The sequence below is a fragment of the Papio anubis genome, chromosome 7 (genome assembly GCF_008728515.1).
Source record: "Papio anubis isolate 15944 chromosome 7, Panubis1.0, whole genome shotgun sequence".
Classification (NCBI taxonomy): Eukaryota; Metazoa; Chordata; class Mammalia; order Primates; family Cercopithecidae; genus Papio; species Papio anubis.
The window spans coordinates 110,634,923-110,653,547 of record NC_044982.1 but is presented as its reverse complement, the minus strand read 5'-3'; the positions used below and the strand labels follow the sequence as shown (position 1 = coordinate 110,653,547).

Below are 18,625 nucleotides of genomic sequence, written 5' to 3'. Positions count from 1 at the left end.
CAACGCTATCTCCATCTTCATGATCCCACAGCATTTCTCTCTGTGTGCTGATGTTTCTTCACATGGCCTTTCCCCTCTGTGTCTTATGTGCCTGTTTTCTCTTCTTATGAGAACACTAGTCATTGGATTAGGACTAACCTTACTCCAGTATGATCTCATCGGCAATGACTCTATTTCCAAATAAGGTCACATACACAGGTATTAGGAATTAGGACTTCAACATATGAATTTTGTGGGGGACACAATTCAACCCATAACAACAGTACATTTGAAATTTATGTTTCCATGTCATTTTACTGATGGCAATTCTGCCTTTTCCCTTAGAAAATGGAATTAGGGTCTGAGGAATAAGGGTCTTTTCCATTTCCATATCTTAACACAGTTCCAAGGACAGTGTTCTGCTCTATAAGCCTGCAACAACATTCTTAATCACCTGCTGGCAATAGACAGGGATTTCAGTGAGCTTCTAAAAACTTTTAATGTGTGGGCTGGGTGCGGTGGCTTATGCCTGTAATCCCAGCACTTTGGAAGTCCGAGGCAGGAGGATCACTTGTGGTCAGGAGTTCAAGACCAGCCCAGCAAATATGGTGAAACCCCATCTCTACAACAATACAAAAATTAGCCAGGCATGGTAGCATGCACCTGTAATCCCAGCTACTCGGGAGGCTGAGGCAGGAGAATTGCTTGAACCTGGGAGGTAGATGGTGGAAGTGAGCTGAGATCACACCACTGCACTCCAGTCTGGGCAACAGAGCAAGACTCCATCTCTAAAAAACAAAAACAAAAACAAACAGACCAACAATAACAACAACATAAAACCCTTTTAATGTGTGGTCTACTCTCATTAGTGAAGAGAAAAAACTCTTATCTGCATTCCTCTTGGCTGGATAGGCAGAACATGTAGTTACCTGCTTTGGATGAGCAATGGTTCCCTTTAATTTCATATGCCAAGGGCTGGTAGCCAACTGCTCTCATCTTACCCACGATGAGGCTCAGCAGTGGCTACAAAGGTCAGCCACAGAATGGCAGGAGATCTTGTTCATCATGCTTTTGATTCTTGAAGATGTGACATTTATTTTGGAACTATCAATAACCAAACAGACTTTCTCCGTGTAGAACTAAAACATAGATTGAAAGAACATGGCCTCACTGGGGACTTAGCTACTGAGAGATCATACTGAGAAGATTTAGAAAGGCTATGGGAGGCTCCAATTCACCCCCTGTAATAACTGAGACCATGTCTAATCACAGAGGTGTGGGTGGGTGAAAACATGGGCTCTACAGTGTCATGGAGGCCAGCCACAGTGGCTCATGCCTGTAATCCCAGCACTTTGGGAGGCTGAGCTACTTGCAGGGCTGAGATGGGGGTATCACTTGAGCCCAGGTAGTCAAGGCAGCAGTCAGCTAATTGTGTCACTGCACTCTAGCCTCAGTAACAGCAAGACCCTGTCTCAAAAGAAGAAGAAAAAAAGAGTCTCATGGACCTGGGATTAAAACTCTGCTCTGATTTTAAGTTAAGTGATGGCTCCATTACCAAAAAAAAAAAGAGGAACTAAGTAAAGGCAGGTGCCTCCTGATATGATGCACCAAAAAGAACACAACATGGTTTATGTAGCATACCTACCAAAAATGCATAATTAAACTTAATCATGAAGAAACAGTCATGCCAGCCTAAATTAAAGGACATTCCACAATACAATCAGCCAATACTCTTTAAAAATGTCAATACCATAAGAGAAAATGAAATGCTAAGGAACTGTTCCAAATTAGAGAAGACTAAACAGATACGACATCTAAATGCAATGCTTTATCCTGGATAGCATTTTGGGTTGGAGAAGGGTTTCTAGAAAGAACAATATTGGGACAATTGACAAAATTTAAATATGGATTGTAAATTGTGTCAATGTTTGACTATGGATTTTTAATACAATTTGATAATTCAAGTTCATAAAATTTGGATAGGAATTGTATTGATACAATTGATTATATTGTATCAATTACATTTCCTGAATTTGATAATTTTTAGTAGATACATGATAAAGTACTTAGGACTGAAGGGTCATAATCTCTAAAATTTACTCTGAAATGGTACCAAAAAAATTAGAATAAGAAATAGCCAGGTGCAGTGGCACACACCCGTAGTCCCAGCTACTTGGGAGACTGAGGTAGGAGGATTGATTGAATCCTGTGCACTATGATCTTGCTGTGAATACCTACTGCACTCCAGACCAGGCAACATAGTGAGACTGTGTCTCAAAAAAAGAAAAAGAATAAGAAATAATGAGGATCTTACCTCTGCAATAGCAGAGAGGGACAGAGAGAGACAAAGCAAATGTGGCAAAATGTTAACAGTGAATAAATAAATCTAGTTAAAGTGTATATGAATTTTATTGTAATTATCTTGCAATTCTTCTGTATTCTTAAATTTTGTTTTTCAAAATAAAATGTTTAATTTAAAAAGTAGAGATGGGCCAGGTGCAGTGGCTCATACCTGTAATCCTAGCACTTTGGGAGGCCAAGGTGGGCAGACAGCTTGAGCACAGAAGTTGAGACCAGCCTAGGGAACATAGGAAAACCCTGTCTCTACAAAAAATACCAAAATTAACTGGGTGCGGTGGCATGCACCTGTGGTCCCAGCTATTCAGGGGCTGAGGTGGGAGAATCACTTGAGACCGGCATATGGAGGCTGCAGTGAGTCGAGATCACCCCACTGCACTCCAACCTGGGCAACACAGTGAGACTCTCTCAAAAAAAAAAAAAAAAAAAAAAAAGGAGAGATGAACCAGCCTGGACATTGCCCAAGACACTGATCTAAAGGGGTGCTAAAATCTCCCTGGAAATGTAACTTGAAAAAAAATGTACTGTGAAAACATACCATAAGCTTCCATTTGTATAACATTCAAAATAGGGTGTAGGGGATGAGGAAATGGCAGCCTAGGAGGAAAACAGCTGCGGTTATAAAAGGGTAACAGGAAGGATCCTTGGAAATGTTCCATATGTTGACTGTAGTGATGGTCACACAAAGCCACACATGTGAACTAAATACACATGTGCATGCACACACACACACACACACACACAAAACCCCCTACGAAGGAGTACATGTAGAACTACCTAAATCTGAACAAGGTGGAATGATTGCATGAATGTCAATTTCTTCATTTTTATATTGTACTATGCTACATGGGGGAAGACTAGGTGGAGAGTATATGGGATCTTTATTACTTAATACAACTACATGTAAATCTACAATTATCACAAAATAAGAAGGTTTAACAATAGATAAATTTTATGATATTTAAATTAAATCTCAATAAAACTGTTAAAGCTGACTGAGATGGCATATGCCTGTAGTCCCAGCTACTTGGGAGGCTGAGGTAGGAGAATCCCTTGAGCTCAGCCTAGGAAAATAAACAGACCTCTGTCTTAAAATAAATAAAATTTTCAAAAAGTAAATAAAACTGTTAAAAAAAAAAAAAAAAGTAATGAGTCCAGCCACACGGGAACATATCATGATTGTTCTAAGTTAGTGCTTCTCAGTGGAAGCAGGACACTGAGAAAATGGGTGTTTTTGTTTGTCACCATCATGGGGCACTCTTGGGATTTAATGAATGTTGGATTACCTGCATTCCACACTATAGAAGTACACAACAAAGAATCAAACAAGGGCCAGGCCTGGTGGTGCACGCCTGTAATTCCAGCACTTTGGGAGGCTGAGACGGGTGGATCACGAGGTCAGAAGTTCAAGACCAGCCTGGCCAACATGGTAAAACCCCGGATCACGAGGTCAGGAGTTCAAGACCAGCCTGGCCAACACGGTAGAACCCCATCTCTACTAAAAATATAAAACTTAGCTGGGCGTGGTGGCACGTGCCTATATTCCCAGCTACTCAGGAGGCTGGAGCAGGAGAATTGCTTGAACCGGGACCCAAGAGGTGGAGGTTGCAGTGAGCCAAGATCACATCATTGCATTGCAGCTTGGCCTACAGAGCAAGACTCCGTCTCAAGAAAAAAAAAGAAAGAATCAAACAAGACCCATACTGTCAGAGATTCAAGTACATTAAACATACACACAAACATAAAAACAATAGCAATACATTTGTTTATAATTATCTGAGCCTAGAGTTTAATCCCATATACAAGTAAAAACAAAAGTAATTTGTGTATGGTTTTAATATATATGGAATTTTCTAGGAATACAACTATTGTGTAAAAAAAGCAAAGGTTTTTTTTTGTTGTTGTTTTGAACTTTACCAAGAGTTATTCACCATTTCAGAAAATCACAATAGTGACAACACTTCCAAAATTTGAGTCACAAATATATTTTCATTAGTCTTTAGAGGCCATTCATGATACATATGTACATTTTATACATATGTGCATTTACATATGTGCATTTACCATATATGCATTCATAATATATATTTATGCATATGTACGTATATATTGAATCCTTATTTTGCAATGTCAGACATAAATAAAAAGTGTTGACCATATTCAGCTGAATATTACCTACAGAATCTTGCACTGTTGCCCAGGCTCAAGTGCAGTGGCGTGATCTTGGCTCAGTGCAAGCTCCGCCTCCTGGGTTCACACCATTCTCCTGCCTCAGCCTTCCGAGTAGCTGGGACTACAGGCGCCCGCCACCACGCCCGGCTAATTTTTTGCACTTTTAGTAGAGACGAGATTTCACTGTGTTAGCCAGATGGCTGATCTCCTGACCTCGTGATCCGCCTGCCTTGGCCTCCCAAAGTGCTGGGATTACAGACGCGAGCCACCGCACCCAGCCTTACCTTTTTTTGAGACAGGGTTTCATTCTGTCACCCAGGTTGGAGTGCAGTCACACAATCATAGCTCACTGTAATCTTGAATTTCTGGGCTCAAGTGATCCTCCTGCCTCTGTCTCACAGTAGCTGGTACTACAGGCATGCACCACCACGCCTGGCTAACTCTTTAAGTTTTTGTAGAGACAAGGTCTCACCATGTTGCCCAGGCTGGTCTCAAACTCCTAGCATCAAGCGATCCTGCTGCTTTGGCTTCCCAAAGTGCTGGGATTACAAGCTTGAGCCACCAACTGTGCCTGGCCCAGTCGAATATTATATGTCCTGTAAAACCAAACTCATTCGTTATAAGTAGATACAAGCATCTGATTACTCAATTTTGTCATCTAATAGAGACATGCCTGTGCACCTACATATTGTAATACATATTATTTGCTAATAAATTACTTTCCTATTTTTCTCCTTTATATTATAGTTAGGTCATTAAGTAGAGTATATATTGTTGTGTATGTAGATTGTATTACCTATGAATTTCATGCTGGGATTTTAAAGAGATGTTACAAAATACAGCAAGGTGAATAAAGGAAATATATTGGAGTTTGGGTTGACAGGGCTTGGATCAATGATTAAAGGGAGTGGGTGAAGGAGTCAGGTATAATGTGTTGATTTCTGACTTGGACAACCAGGTGGATGGTGGCGCCATTCACTGATACAGGCAATACAAAAGAAATAGTGGGGTTTAAAGAGGGAAATGATGAGTTTGGTTTTTGAGATTTTTAGCTTGAGGTGCCTTGGGATGTGGAGGCATCCCATGGGTACTAGGATATATACCTCCGCGTTTAGGAGATAGGTTTAGGTCACAGGCAGACTGGGAAGCATCAATATATTAACTAATAACTTAAATCAAAAGATGTATGAGATGGGCCAGGGAAAATGGACAGAGGGAGAAGGTACAAGACCAGAGCCCTGGGGGCACATTTAATGTCCAATACTTTTTTTTTTTTTTTGAGACAGGGTCTTGCTGTGTTGCCCAGGCTGGAGTGCAGTGGTGCAATCATGGCTCACCATAGCCTCAACTTCCTGGGCCCAAGTGATCCTCCCACCTCAGTCTCCTGAGTAGCTTAGACTACAGGTGCATGCCACCACATCCAGCTAATTTTAAAATTTTTTTTGTAGAGATGGGGTCTCACTATGTTGCTCTGTTTGGTCTTGAACTTTTCAGCTCAAGCCATCCTCCCACTTTGGCTTCCTAAAGTGCTGGATTTACAGGCACGAGCTACTGTGCCAATCAAGTGCCCAGTACATTTAAAAGCTGGGCAGAGGAAGAGGCCTGCAGAGGAGCCTGAGATCAAGCACCCTTAGGAGAAAAAAAGAAAGTAGAGTCTGAGGGCACAGAAGCTGATGGAAGAGTATTTTTCAACAATGGGAGAGAACCAGTCAAGATTGAGATATGTGAGATTAGAAAGTGGAGTTATGGCTGACCTTGGCTAAAGGCATTTCTGGCAGTGGAAGCCAGACTGGAAGAGGATAAGAAGTGAGTCGGGGAGAGCGAGTATGAGCAACTCTTCCTGGTAAAAAAAAAAAAAGTTGCTGCCCACAGAAGATAATGCTTGGTAGGTGGAGAACATAGGGACTGAAGGAGCTGAAGCGGAGGGATGGAGAGGCTTAAGCATGTTAACTGCCACTGGGAAGAAGTCGGTAGAGACGGAAGCTATGGGAGTGTAAGAAAAAATTCATTCATTCAACAGTTGAGCACCTCCCACGCGCCCGATCAGTATGGCCGCCCCCACTTGAAAACATGAGTGTGGGTCGCCCATGTCTGACAAGTTAATGCAAGGCTTTATAGTTAGGTGAAAGCAGTTCTCCTTGAGCTCTTTCTCCTAACAGTTCCTATTCCGACCCTGACTCCAACAGACACCTCGTGGGAACGCACACACCGCTCGAACTCATGACCCCAACAGAAAACTTAAGGCCAAAACTAAGTAACGGATCGCTGCCAAGGCCAAACTAGCCACGCCAATGCCACCAACGGAGCCTCCCTGGCGCTCCGCCCCCGCTCGCGAGAACAGGGGCAACGGCGCGAGAAATCGCTTTCTGGTGAGCTCCGCCCCTTCTCTTTCTTTGTTTTCCTGTCCGACGATCTCGCGGGAGTTAGGCGACAAATCCCGCGAGCGCAGACCCGGGGCTGGCTCTGCGGCTCTCGCGATATTTGCGCGAGCCTGCTTCCTTCTTTCCTCCCTTGCCAGTCCGCCTGTCTTCCTCCCCCTCTTCCCTGCCCGGCCTCCCCCTTCTTCCCCCGCTGGCCCCCTCCCCGCAGGGATAATATGGTCTCCGGCGATGGACGCCCCAAAAGCAGGTCAGTTTCGGGCCTCCGAGCTGGGTCTGGCAGTTGGAAACGCGCGCTGTCTAGGCGCCGAATTCCTTGCTTTTCTCGCCTGGAGTCGCTCGGCAGGCGCCCAGGCCCTCGGGGCTCGGGTTGTGCTCCCCTCAGGGCCTGCCTGCTGGGCCGCCCTGTGAGCCTAGGCCGCGGAAGCTGGGGCTCTGGGTCCTCACCCTCTTGCGCGACCCCCGCAGGGCGGGCCGCCCCACCGCTGGCCTTGACCAGCACCCCTCTCTCTTCGGTGGCCGCTGCCTGCTGCCAGCGACTTCCTGGCCCCCGTCAGCAACGCCAGGGGCAGGGAGAGGCCCACCATCTTCCCCTGCCCGCCCCCTCGTTGGCGAGCGATGAGGGCGGGGGCCTGCGTCTCCGTGTTCGGGTTTCACGCAGCTAGATGTTGATTCCACGGTCCAGCCTCAGGCCCCTCAGTCTCTCTGTGCCTCTGGAAACCGAATCAGGGGCAGTCAAGGTTGAACATTGGTCAGTCAGTTCTCGGACCATTTATTGCAACGCTGTCTCCTCCCCCGTCCACCTCCCTCTACAAAAAAGAAAAGAAAAGAAAAAAAGACTATTTGTTCTGAAAATGGGCTGTGCTTATGTTTTCTCCTTTTGGATGAAAGCCTTAACAATGTTGAGGGTCCTGCCCACCCACCGCTATGAGTCTGCACAAAAGATCTGAAGGTTCTTTTCAACCTCAAGGCTGCCTCCCCGCCACTGCCCCCTAGAATGTTGGGAGCTGAGGCACATTCAAATGAGACCTCTGGATCTTTGACTTTGTAGTTCAGCTTCAATTCGTGCAAAACCAGAAGGACTTGTCTCTTTCGGGGAGAATATGCTAATTTCCTAGATATTCTGTTACTTTTCAGTACTACGCTCTGGTAAGGACTTAATTGAGAAGTTTTTTTGTTTTGGTTTATTGAATGCTCTGTAAAAATCCGTCTTTTGGTTTTTATTTTTAATCAGTCCCTCTAATGTTAATTGTGGAATTCACAAATTCCTGTCTCTGCAGTTTTCAAGACATGTCTTTCCAAAACGTCCCCGTGGATTATTTAAATCATTCTTATTGTCCCTTTCCAGGTTTTCTTCGTTACATTTCAGGAGTGAATTATCTTACTAGTTTTTACTTGACAAATTATGGTTTAGAGCTGTGCTGTCCAGTGTGGTGGATACTAGCCCTGTGTGACTTTAATCAAAATTAAATAAATTAAAAATTCAGTTCCTTAGGCACCGTAGCCACATTTCAGGTGCTCAATAGCCACACGTTGCTAATGACTACTTTACTGGACAGCTCAAACATAGAATATTTCTACCATTGCAGAAAATTCTATTGGATAAAGCTAGTTTCCAGGTATTTTCATTTGAATAAGATATTTTGTTGCTGCGTTTAATGAAAATATATATTTTTTTTCAGGATACGCCTTTGAGTACCTTATTGAAACATTAAATGACAGTTCACATAAGAAGTTCTTTGATGTATCTAAACTTGGAGGCACCAAGTATGGTAATGTTGCTTTACATTTTCTTGGGTTTGTTTAGTCTCTAATGATGAAAATGCATTTGTCAAGCTGAGCTGAAGAAATTTTAAATGTATTTCCACCGTATTGTAACAGGTACACCTACACATACCTATAACATTTTAAATACTCCTCTTGAGACAACTTTTGTTCAGGCCGGTCGCGGTGGCTCAAGCCTGTAATCCCAGCACTTTGGGAGGCCGAGACGGGCGGATCACGAGGCCGTGAGATCGAGACCATCCTGGCTAACACGGTGAAACCCCGGCTTCTATTAGAAATACAAAAACTAGCCACAGGTGGTGGCCTCAGTCCCAGCCACGGGAGGCTGAGGTCTTCGGAGAATGGGCGGAACCCGGGAGGCGGAGCTTGCAGTGAGCTGGAGATCTCAAGACACTCCAGCCTGGTGACAGAGTGAGACTCCGTTTCCCAAAAAAAAAAAAAAAAAAAAAATGACGACTTTTGTTCAGGGAAGATGTAGGCCCATACCTTAACTTCTCACTTAAAAATCTAAGTTAATTAAGGACTATTTTTTTTCCTCAAAGAAACCAATAATGCAGTTTTCAAGTTTTTGTGAAGACGGGGGTCTTGCTATGTTGCCCAGGCTAGTCTTGAACCCCTGGGCTCAAATAATCCTCCCGCCTCTGCCTCCCTAAGTTTTGGGATTATACATGTAAGCTACTGCGCCTGGCCTAATGTGATTTTTAGAAGAACCTGACTGACTGATTATATTCTACACCAATTAAATGTATATTTTACTTTCTCTTTTCTTGGTTTTTTTTTTTTTTTTTTTTTTTTGAGGCAGAGTCTTGCTCTGTTGCCCAGGCTGGAGCACAATGTCATGATAATAGCTCATACAGCCTTGAACTCCTGGGCTAAAGCAATCCTGCCTCAGCCTCCCAAGTAACAAGGCCTACAGGTGCGTGCCAACACACTTGGCTAATTTTTATATTTTTTGTAGTGATAGAGTCTTGCTGTGTTGCCCAGGCTAGTCTCAGATCTCAAGTGTTCCATCTGCCTCAGTCTCCCAAAGTATTGGGATTACAGGCATGAGCCACTATGCCTGGCCTATTTTACTTTGTCAAATGAACAATGCCCACATCTGTTCTTTCTGCTGTCTGTTGAATAGGAATCACCAACAGGACCCATTGATTTGAGTTGTTCTGAAGTATTGGGCGTGATTTGCCCCAACCTCCACACCTACAGTTTTGGCAGGCATTCTCATTCACCTTATCAAGGTCAAACCTTTCTCTGTGGTCTCAGAAGAGTGAATGTGGGTGACCTATAGAGCATTGAATGGAAGTTTTGGCTTTACTGACAGTTGAGTAACTTTCTCAATTAGGCCAGTAAAGAGACCTGTTTAGAAGACTGATTATTCTTTGTGAACTTTTCATGACAGTGACATGAAAAGGTAAATTGAATGCCACATCTGTTGCAGTCAGTTTTGGAAGGAGCTTTAACCTTTTTTTTTCTTGCATTATTTAATTAAGAAGATTGTTCTTTTGATTTTTCTGTAGATTTTGAGGAATTTAAATATTCTTGACTGCTGTGTGTAATAGGTTTTGTGTATTGTGAAATACAGCTATTTTGGGGTATCTTAGAGAATCCCCATTTTAGAATTAGGTTGTCATTTAAAAATAAACAGTTTGCCAAAATGAGAGCAATATCCTTTACCTTGCATGTGTAGCTGCAGTGATTTGTGTTGATATGTTTGTTAAAGGAGGTTGATCATTTTTTTAATGATGTATGTCTTTCACATTAATTTTATCCCTTCACTGATGATGAGTTTGCATTAATTTTGAAAAGAAAACAGCTAGATTGATTGTTTACAAGAACAGTCGTTTTATTTCCCTTTTACTTCTCCAAAATAATCTAGTGATCCTGGCTTGGAAGTCTTTTAACCCAGATTTCATAGTTTAATAAATTAAAGGAGCACATATGATGTTTTGAAAATTGAGTATAAATTCTGTGTATAATCTGTAGAAATGTGCTTACTTGAAGATGACCTATATTTCTCAAATTTAAGGAATCAGTAGGAAACTATCAAAAACAACTGTAAAATGCATTGAAAGGGAATGATTGATAATCTGAAAGTTAAATTTTCTCTGGGAAATAAGCTGTCATGGGAATTTGTACGTAACTGTACAGAGTACATGTGTACTTAACATAATTCCAGAATTACCAGTTTTTATAACCATGATAAATGCAATAATAGAATACCTGTGAATATAAATACTTTCAAAACAGAAAGTTGGTTTTTATTTATGTGGGGTCAATACCCTGGTTTTTATTTTATTTTATTTTACTTATTTTTTTGAGACAGGATCTTGGTCTGTCACCTAGGCTGGAGTGCAATGGTGTGATCTCAGCTCACTGCAGCCTCTGCCTCCTGAGTGCAAGCAATTCTCCTGCCTCAGCCTCCCAAGTAGCTGGGACTATAGGCGTACATCACCACACCCAGATAGTTGTAGAGACGGGGGTTTTACCATGTAGGTCAGGCTGGTCTCGAACTCCTGACCTCAAGTGATCCACCCACCTCAGCCTCCTAAAGTACTGGGATTATAGGAGTGAGCCACTGCGCCCAACCCCTCCTGGTTTTTCAATAGAGTGATTATTATGAGAGGTTATTAAGTAATAATTAAGTAATTTCCTAATAAGGAGTAAAATTTGAAGAATTGACTTTGAAAGAAAGGAACTTAGGAAGTATTTGGTTGTTTAGCCTTAGAACAAAAAATTCTTACTGCATTTTTGAAAGGAACAGATTGAATTGCCTCCTAGACATATCCCTACAAAAAGATATTGCTTTGGTAGTCACCAAGGTTCAGAGCCAGTTTTCTCTGCCTCCATTCCACATTTTGATGCCTGCTAGGTTGAGAATGACTGTTGTAATGAGTAACAATTAATGAAGGAAATGGATTCTATCCCTCATAAATGTTGCAGAGTAAAGGTAGTTGAGAAACATTGTTCTGAGCTCCATGCTAACCGTATTAGGGATGCCTACAGCTGCAAGGAACTGAAAACTTGCTGTCCAATGACTTTAAGAAATAGGAGTTTATTTTTCTAACGTAACGAAGTGTGGAGATGGGCAGAATGGGGCTGTGCAGCACCAATCTCAGCAAGGATCTGGGCTCGTCCTTTCTTCCCATTTTGTTTTTATTCTTTTGGTTGCACCTCCAGGCATTATGTCTGTGTTCCAAGCAGGTGGAGGAACAAAACAAGAAGAAAAACCCTCTCCAGGGGCTTTTGCCTCTTTGGCCAAAGTGTCAGTGGCCACTCTTAGCTTCAAGAAGGCTGAAAGATGGAATAATCATGGTCTTCTATTATCCATGGGGGATATGTTCCAAGACACTCAGTAGACACCTGAAACTATAGATAGTACCAAACTGTGTATATACTGTTTGGTATATATATTTTTCCTATACGTACATATCTGTGATATAACTTAATTTATAAATTAGGAACAGTAGAGATTAACAATAGCTGGTAATAGAACAGTTATGACAACGTACTGTAATAAAAGTTATGTGAATATAGTCTTTCTCTTTCAAAATATCTTATCGTGCTGTTCTGCAGGTAACTGAAACCACAGAAAGCTATAGATAAGATGGGGTACTGTATTTTACCTTTACAGCTTTTACAATAGAGAAAGGAAAGGGAGAAGTGGTTGGGAGTGAGTGGTAAGTGAACTAGCCTAGTCTATCTGCGTTACCAGCCTGATGCCTTCTCTTATTCTGACTTTAGAGTTCAACACAGATTATTTGATTTCTGCTTTTTTACTGCTATTTTATCCTTTTGCTTCCCAAATTTATACTCAAGGTACCTCTATGGAAGTGGGCACATCTGAGACATTGATTACATTTTGATCTTATATCATTTTGCTTGTGCAGAATCTTTTTTTTTTTTTGAGACAGAGGGAGGCTCACTCTGTTACCTAGGCTGGAGTGCAGTGGCACGATCTTGGTTCACTGCCACCGCCATCTCCAGAGTTCAAGTGATTCTCATGCCTCAGCCTCCCAAGTAGCTGGGACTACAGGTGTGTGCCACCACATCCGGCTAATTTTTTATTTTTAGTAGAGATGGAGTTTTGCTGTATTGACAAGGCTGGTCTCAAACTCCTGACCTCAAGCAGCCCTCCTGTTTTGGCCTCCCAAAGTGCTGGGATTACAGGCATGAACCACTGCACTTAGCCGGTTGTGGGGAATCTCTTTAATATTCTGGAGCTGGCTGTCTGGCACTCCAATGCGCTGACTAGAAACATGTCAAAATCTAGGTAGTCTCAAAATGTAGATTTTGAGTAACTCTTAAAAAAGAAATTATAAAGATAGGGTCTCACTGTCACCCTGGCTGGAGTGCTGTGACATGATGATAGCTCACTGGAGCCGCGAACTCCTGAGCTCAAGAGATCCTCCCACCTCACCCTCTCGAGTAGCTGATTTGGGTGACTCTCTTAAGTAGATCTCTGAATTTGAAACTATTGCTATTTTTAGGGAGAGGAAAAATCAGTGTTGTCTCCATGTATGATGGAGGACAGTCAACACCAGATAATTAGAATGAACAGCATAGTGGAAACATGAATGACTATCTCGAATGAAGGGGAAGACAGTAGAGAGACTGGCCTAGCTGGAGTGAAAGGTAGTTTTAAGATAGTACCTGTTACTGGGCAACAGGGCCTCTGGTGGTGTAAAGCCCCCAGGCACCCTTCTTTATCTCAGGTCATCTCATTCACTCTTTCTTTTGTCCTTTCTGTCTGCTTGCTTTTTTAACCACAGTACTGCTTAGTCCTCCAGTAGAGCTGGGACTTAGTGTCCAAATCCTACCTTGCAGCCTTTGAAAGAAAATCCTGTATTTATTTAGGAGAGTTTTTATCATTTAGAAGAATCACAGAAAGACAAGAACATTGCAGATGGTACAGAAAGTCTCATTTTTATGTGTATACAAAAGTATATGTAAATATGCTACTTTTAATAAAAATAGAGTATATGTTGTAACCCTTTTTTTCACTTAATATATCATGAACATCTTTCCATGTCATTGAATACAGGTATCCCTTGCCATCTGAATCTATTTGGTTTCTCAGTCACGGAGCATGAGTTCAGGTAGAAAGGGATACCTGTACTTCTCTACAGCTTCTAATAGCTGCACGATATTGCCTGTATGAGTGCATTATGGTTTAGTTAACAGACCTTTGAATATTGAAGCTGATAGTAACTTTTCTCTAAAGCTTTGCATGTGCTAATACTTACATTTTTGTGCAAACTTGTCATTATATAGAATTGTTGGGTTGAAAGTATGTTATTCCCTCCACCCCATCACACACTTTTATTTTTATGCTTTTACTATTTTCTGTTGATTCCAGTCTTTTATTTTTTATTTTTTGAGACAGAGTCTTGCTCTGTTGCCCAGGCTGGAGTGCAGTGGCACAATCTCATTTCATTGCATCCTCCACCTTCTGGGTTCAAGTGATTCTTCTTCTCCAGCCTCTGGAGTAGCTGGGATTACAGGCCGATGCCATCACACCCTTCTTTTTTGGTATTTTTGGTAGAGACGGAGTTTCGACATGCTGGCCAGGCTGGTCTCGGAACTCCTGGCCTCAGGTGATCCACCTACCTTGGCCTCCTAAAGTGTTAAGATTACGGGCATGAGCCACTGCGCCCGGTCTGGTTCCAGTTTTTACCTTGGACTGTAAGGAACAAAAACTCACTCAAGTAAAAAATAGGTTGCAGTTTCCAGACATCCAAAGACAAAGGAAGAAAGCATAGTCAAGTTTCAGGGAACCAGAATTTCTAAGCCAGAGGCAGTGTTCTGTTTGTCACTTGAAGGCTGCCTGGTTTCCTTATTTTCTGTTTCTTTTTGAATATCCAGTCTTCCATCTATCTCTACAGCTTACTTTACTTACTCATTTTTGTATAATGCCCAATATAGCCACTACTGACCATTCTTGTATGTTATGGCTGGATTACCAACCGGTTAAGACTGTACCTCTAGGTGACTCTTGTACTTGTTTTGTTTTTTTCCTCAGGGTTTTGCTCTGTTGTCCAGACGAGTGTAGTGGTTCAATCATGGCCCACTGCAGCCTGGACCTCCTGGGCTCAAGTGATCCTCCTGCCTTAGTCTCCCAAGTGGTTGGTACTACAGGCACATGCCACCATGCCTGGCTAAATTTTAAATGTTTTGTAGAGACAGGGTCTCCCTACGTTGCCTAGGCTGGTCTTGAATCCTGGCCTCAAGCAATCCTCCTGCCTCAGCTTCCGAAAGTGCTGGGATTACAGGTGTGATCCGTTGTATCTGGCTTACCTGTTGTTTTAACCTATTTTGACTGCACTTGTCAGGAGTCTATTGCTGGTCCGGTTGTCTTGCTGGTAGAGACACAAATCTGGTCATCTTTTATGTGGACTCTTGAAAAGACTGGGTTGGGAAAGCAATGAAATAGTTTGCTTGTAATTTGTACACATAGTACCTAACTTTCCAAGGATTACCTTTACCTGACATTATCCTACTAGTCCATGTTCAGCCGTATATTTATCAACCCTCCACATTTCAACTTTGCTTTTATTGTCAATTTCTATTCTAGATTAGGCCCTTTTGGTTCCAAGGAACAGACACTAGCTCGAGTGAAGAAGGATTTATTGTAATGATACAGCACAGCACTCTCCAGGCCAATGAAACGTGGCTGTCTCTCAAGAAAATGGTGGTGGCCCAGAATTAAGAAAGTTCTTTATTATTTTCTCTGAGGAGCTTCAGATTTCTACCCTGTTCCACTCTTCTACTTCCTCCACTTCACTATAGACAATCCCCCTCTGCCCACTCACTTTGTACATGGCCTCAAATGGCAACCTCAGACCCTAGCTTACCTCTTAACACCTTTCCGGTTCAGTCTCTCTGTGTCCTGATTACACCTTTCTGATAGGTGAATCTAATCGCCCCAGTGTCTCCTTTCTCACAAGACTTTTGGTCATCAGCCTGCCAGGGGATTGGCTTTTGCTTCGCTGCTGTAACCAAGGAGGCCACAGGCCACTGAGAATGGTAGCAGTTTGATAGGCACCACGAAGGACATCTGTTGTATTATGTTAGCAAATAATGCCAGTTTACATGCTTACCAGTAGTGAATGAAAAGAATATGTGTTTCTGAACCTTGATCAATAGTAGATATTATTTTTCTTGTTGGCTCAATTTCTGTTGGTCAATGAAGTGAAGAAAAAAATGTTTTTTCTTCTACATTAAATTGGGGGGTTTATTGTGAAGATTTGAAGGAAATATGAAAATTGAGGGGATCTGATTGTGTGGTCAGATTAGACTTTTTGTTCCTTTCAGTAGGCTTATGTAGAGCCCATGATTCTGATTGAGCTGATTTCCCTATTTCTGCTTTCCTTTCTTTTTCTTTTCTTTTTTTTTTTTTTTTTTTGAGATGGAGTCTCGCTCAGTCACCCAGGCTGGAGTGCAATGGGGAGATCTCGGCTCACTGCAACATCTGCCTCCCAGGTTCGAGCGATTCTCCTGCCTCAGCCTCCTGAGTAGCTGGGATTACAGGTGTGTGCCACCACACCTGGCTGATTTTGTATATTTAGTAGAGACGGGGTTTCACCATGTTGGCTAGGCTGGTCTCAAACTCCTGACCTCAGGTGATCCTCCTGCCTCAGCCTCCCAAAGTGCTGGGATTACAGGCGTGAGCCACCACTCCCGGCCTAATTTTTTTAAATCTTTTATAGAGATGGGAGTCTCCTAAACTCCTGACCTCAAGCAGTCTTCCTGCCTTGGCCTCCCAGAGTGCTAGGATTACAGGTGTGAGCCACCGTGCCCAGCTCATTATTCTGCTTTTCTTTTTCTCTTGGTTCTTCTTTGTTTCCATCTGTTTTCTGCCTTCTCCCTAAGTCAAATTCAAGGTATCACAGAACAAGACTGAGGCAGCCTATTAGATGTGGCATTTGTGCTTGGCTATTCCCTATGCCACTGGCCAGACTCTAGATTGGTTGTCTGTTGGAAGGCTGGCTCCAGGTCCCAGCCATTCATGACAGGGTGGCAAGACTACCCAGAGCCCACCAGCAATTGGTGTAGAGGGAACTTTTTAGAAAGAGGGCTGTGGTATAGGCATTCTGAGGACCTGCCAGTACAGGTGAAAAAACAAAATCTTATGCAGGGATCTGTTTTGTTTTCTGCTTCCTCAGACTCTTGTCAATGGCAACGTATGTATGTAAGTAAGTATGTGTTTATTTGAGACAGTCTTGCTCTGTCATCCCAGCTGGAGTGCAGTGGCATGATCTTGGCTCCCTGTGACCTCTGCCTTCCGAGTTGAAGTAACTCTTGTGTCTCTGCCACCCGAGTAGCTGGGATTACAGGTGCGCACCACCGCGCTTGACTGTTTTCTATATTTTTAGTAAAGATGCGGTTTCACCATGTTGGCCAGGCTGGTCTCGAGCTCCTGGCTCAAGTGATCTGCCCGCCTTGTCTTCCCAAAGTGCTGGGATTACAGCCATGAGCCACCGTGCTGGACCCAATGGCAATTTGTTTAAAAAGAGGGGAAAAAAAGGTCAGAGTTTGTTTATTTATTTGAAGAGACAAGGTGTTGTTCTGTGGAGGTCAGACTTTCTTTATTGGAAATCATCTCTATCCTGCCTGGTTCTGGTTAGAGACAGAAACACTTCTTTGCTTCTAGTCAGACATGGGCATGGGTGAGTCCTGTTGCCAGGCCTGATGTGATTACAGGGCCTTTTAGAAGGGCTTCCTAATCTTTTCTCCAGGCCCCTAGCCTTCAGCAGGGCTAGCTTTACCCTGTAGCTATGCTGGCTGGTTCCTGCTCTGGTCTTCTAGCCCCCCTTTCCCAGTCTGGACTCCAAAGATGCAATCTCTTTGGGGGCTTTTGGCAGGCTTAGAGAACCTGTGGCTTCAGTCTTTCCCCCTTCCTTCAGGCTGATGGATTTCTCTGTTACATTTAGTTATCTAAAGCCTGCTTACTAGAGTACTGATATTCCTCATGGGTAATTTCTTCACTACTGCTTGAACTTGGAATTTTCCATTTTTACCAATAACAACACCCTTTTACTTCACTCTGCTGCTTCATGATAAGCAGGGAAGATAGTTTTAAATCTGCCGTGTGCAGATAATACAGATAAGGTTAAAAATCTAAGTAATGTGCCTAAGGTCACAACATATCTTCTAGGTGAGGAAACTTAGCCTTAAACTCATATCTTCTGATTTCAAGACCAACACCTTTTCTCTCCAATACCATACTATTTCCCAGTTTAGTAATGTCAGTAATAAAAAAAAATTTTTTTAAAGTATTTGTTGAGTATGTATTTATCCACTTCTATAAGCTCTGTTATACACTTGGCCGAGGTCCCACAACTAATTACCATTACCTACTAAGTGGTGGAACAGAAGCATGAACAAAAATCTTGATTCCAAAACCTATGCTTGTAAAAACCTATTACAGCAGGGATTGCAAGCTCATGCTTATAGGGACCAGAGAGGCAACATAAACAAGTGAAATGCTCTGCTGGGAATTGTGTGGCAAACAGGAAGGCACATGTCCTATATAGAGTAGGTGCTTACTAAGTTCCAGCAGAAGTATAAGGTTGTATTGTAAAGTGTTCTGATTGAAAGACCTGTGGTTTTTTAAATGTTGGCAGTTAAATTTAAAATGTGAAAACTCTGCAGAACAAGCAAAACATGTCTGCAGGCCAGCAGACATGAGACAGAGTTTGTGACCCCTCTACTGAGAGATACACTTTATTTTCTAATCTTTGCAGCAGCTATTTAGCCTTGAATAGTAGAATCTGCAGTCTTGGGAGCCTTGGTTTGCCTTTCATCAGATGCTTCCCATATACAATAGCAGACCTCAGCATTTTTTTTTTCAGAGCCTGAACCACCTATTGGATCTTCTACTAAGTAACTGATCAAAGGATATTTATTGTTACCAGATTATTTCAGAAGTGGGATAACATGAATTACTATACTTAACC

At 42.5% G+C, this 18,625-nt stretch overlaps 1 protein-coding gene across 1 annotated transcript in view; it reads left to right on the top strand.

The window, feature by feature from the left end:
* The first annotated feature begins 6,974 nt into the window (after positions 1 to 6,974).
* The window catches only part of IREB2 (iron responsive element binding protein 2), a 63,122-nt gene continuing 51,471 nt past the window's right edge, over positions 6,975 to 18,625 (top strand). The window contains exons 1-2 of the mRNA XM_031668443.1: positions 6,975 to 7,137; positions 8,570 to 8,659. Of these exons, the coding sequence (XP_031524303.1) occupies positions 7,119 to 7,137; positions 8,570 to 8,659 (109 nt within the window). The 5' untranslated portion in view covers positions 6,975 to 7,118. The remainder of the gene's footprint in view (positions 7,138 to 8,569; positions 8,660 to 18,625) is intronic.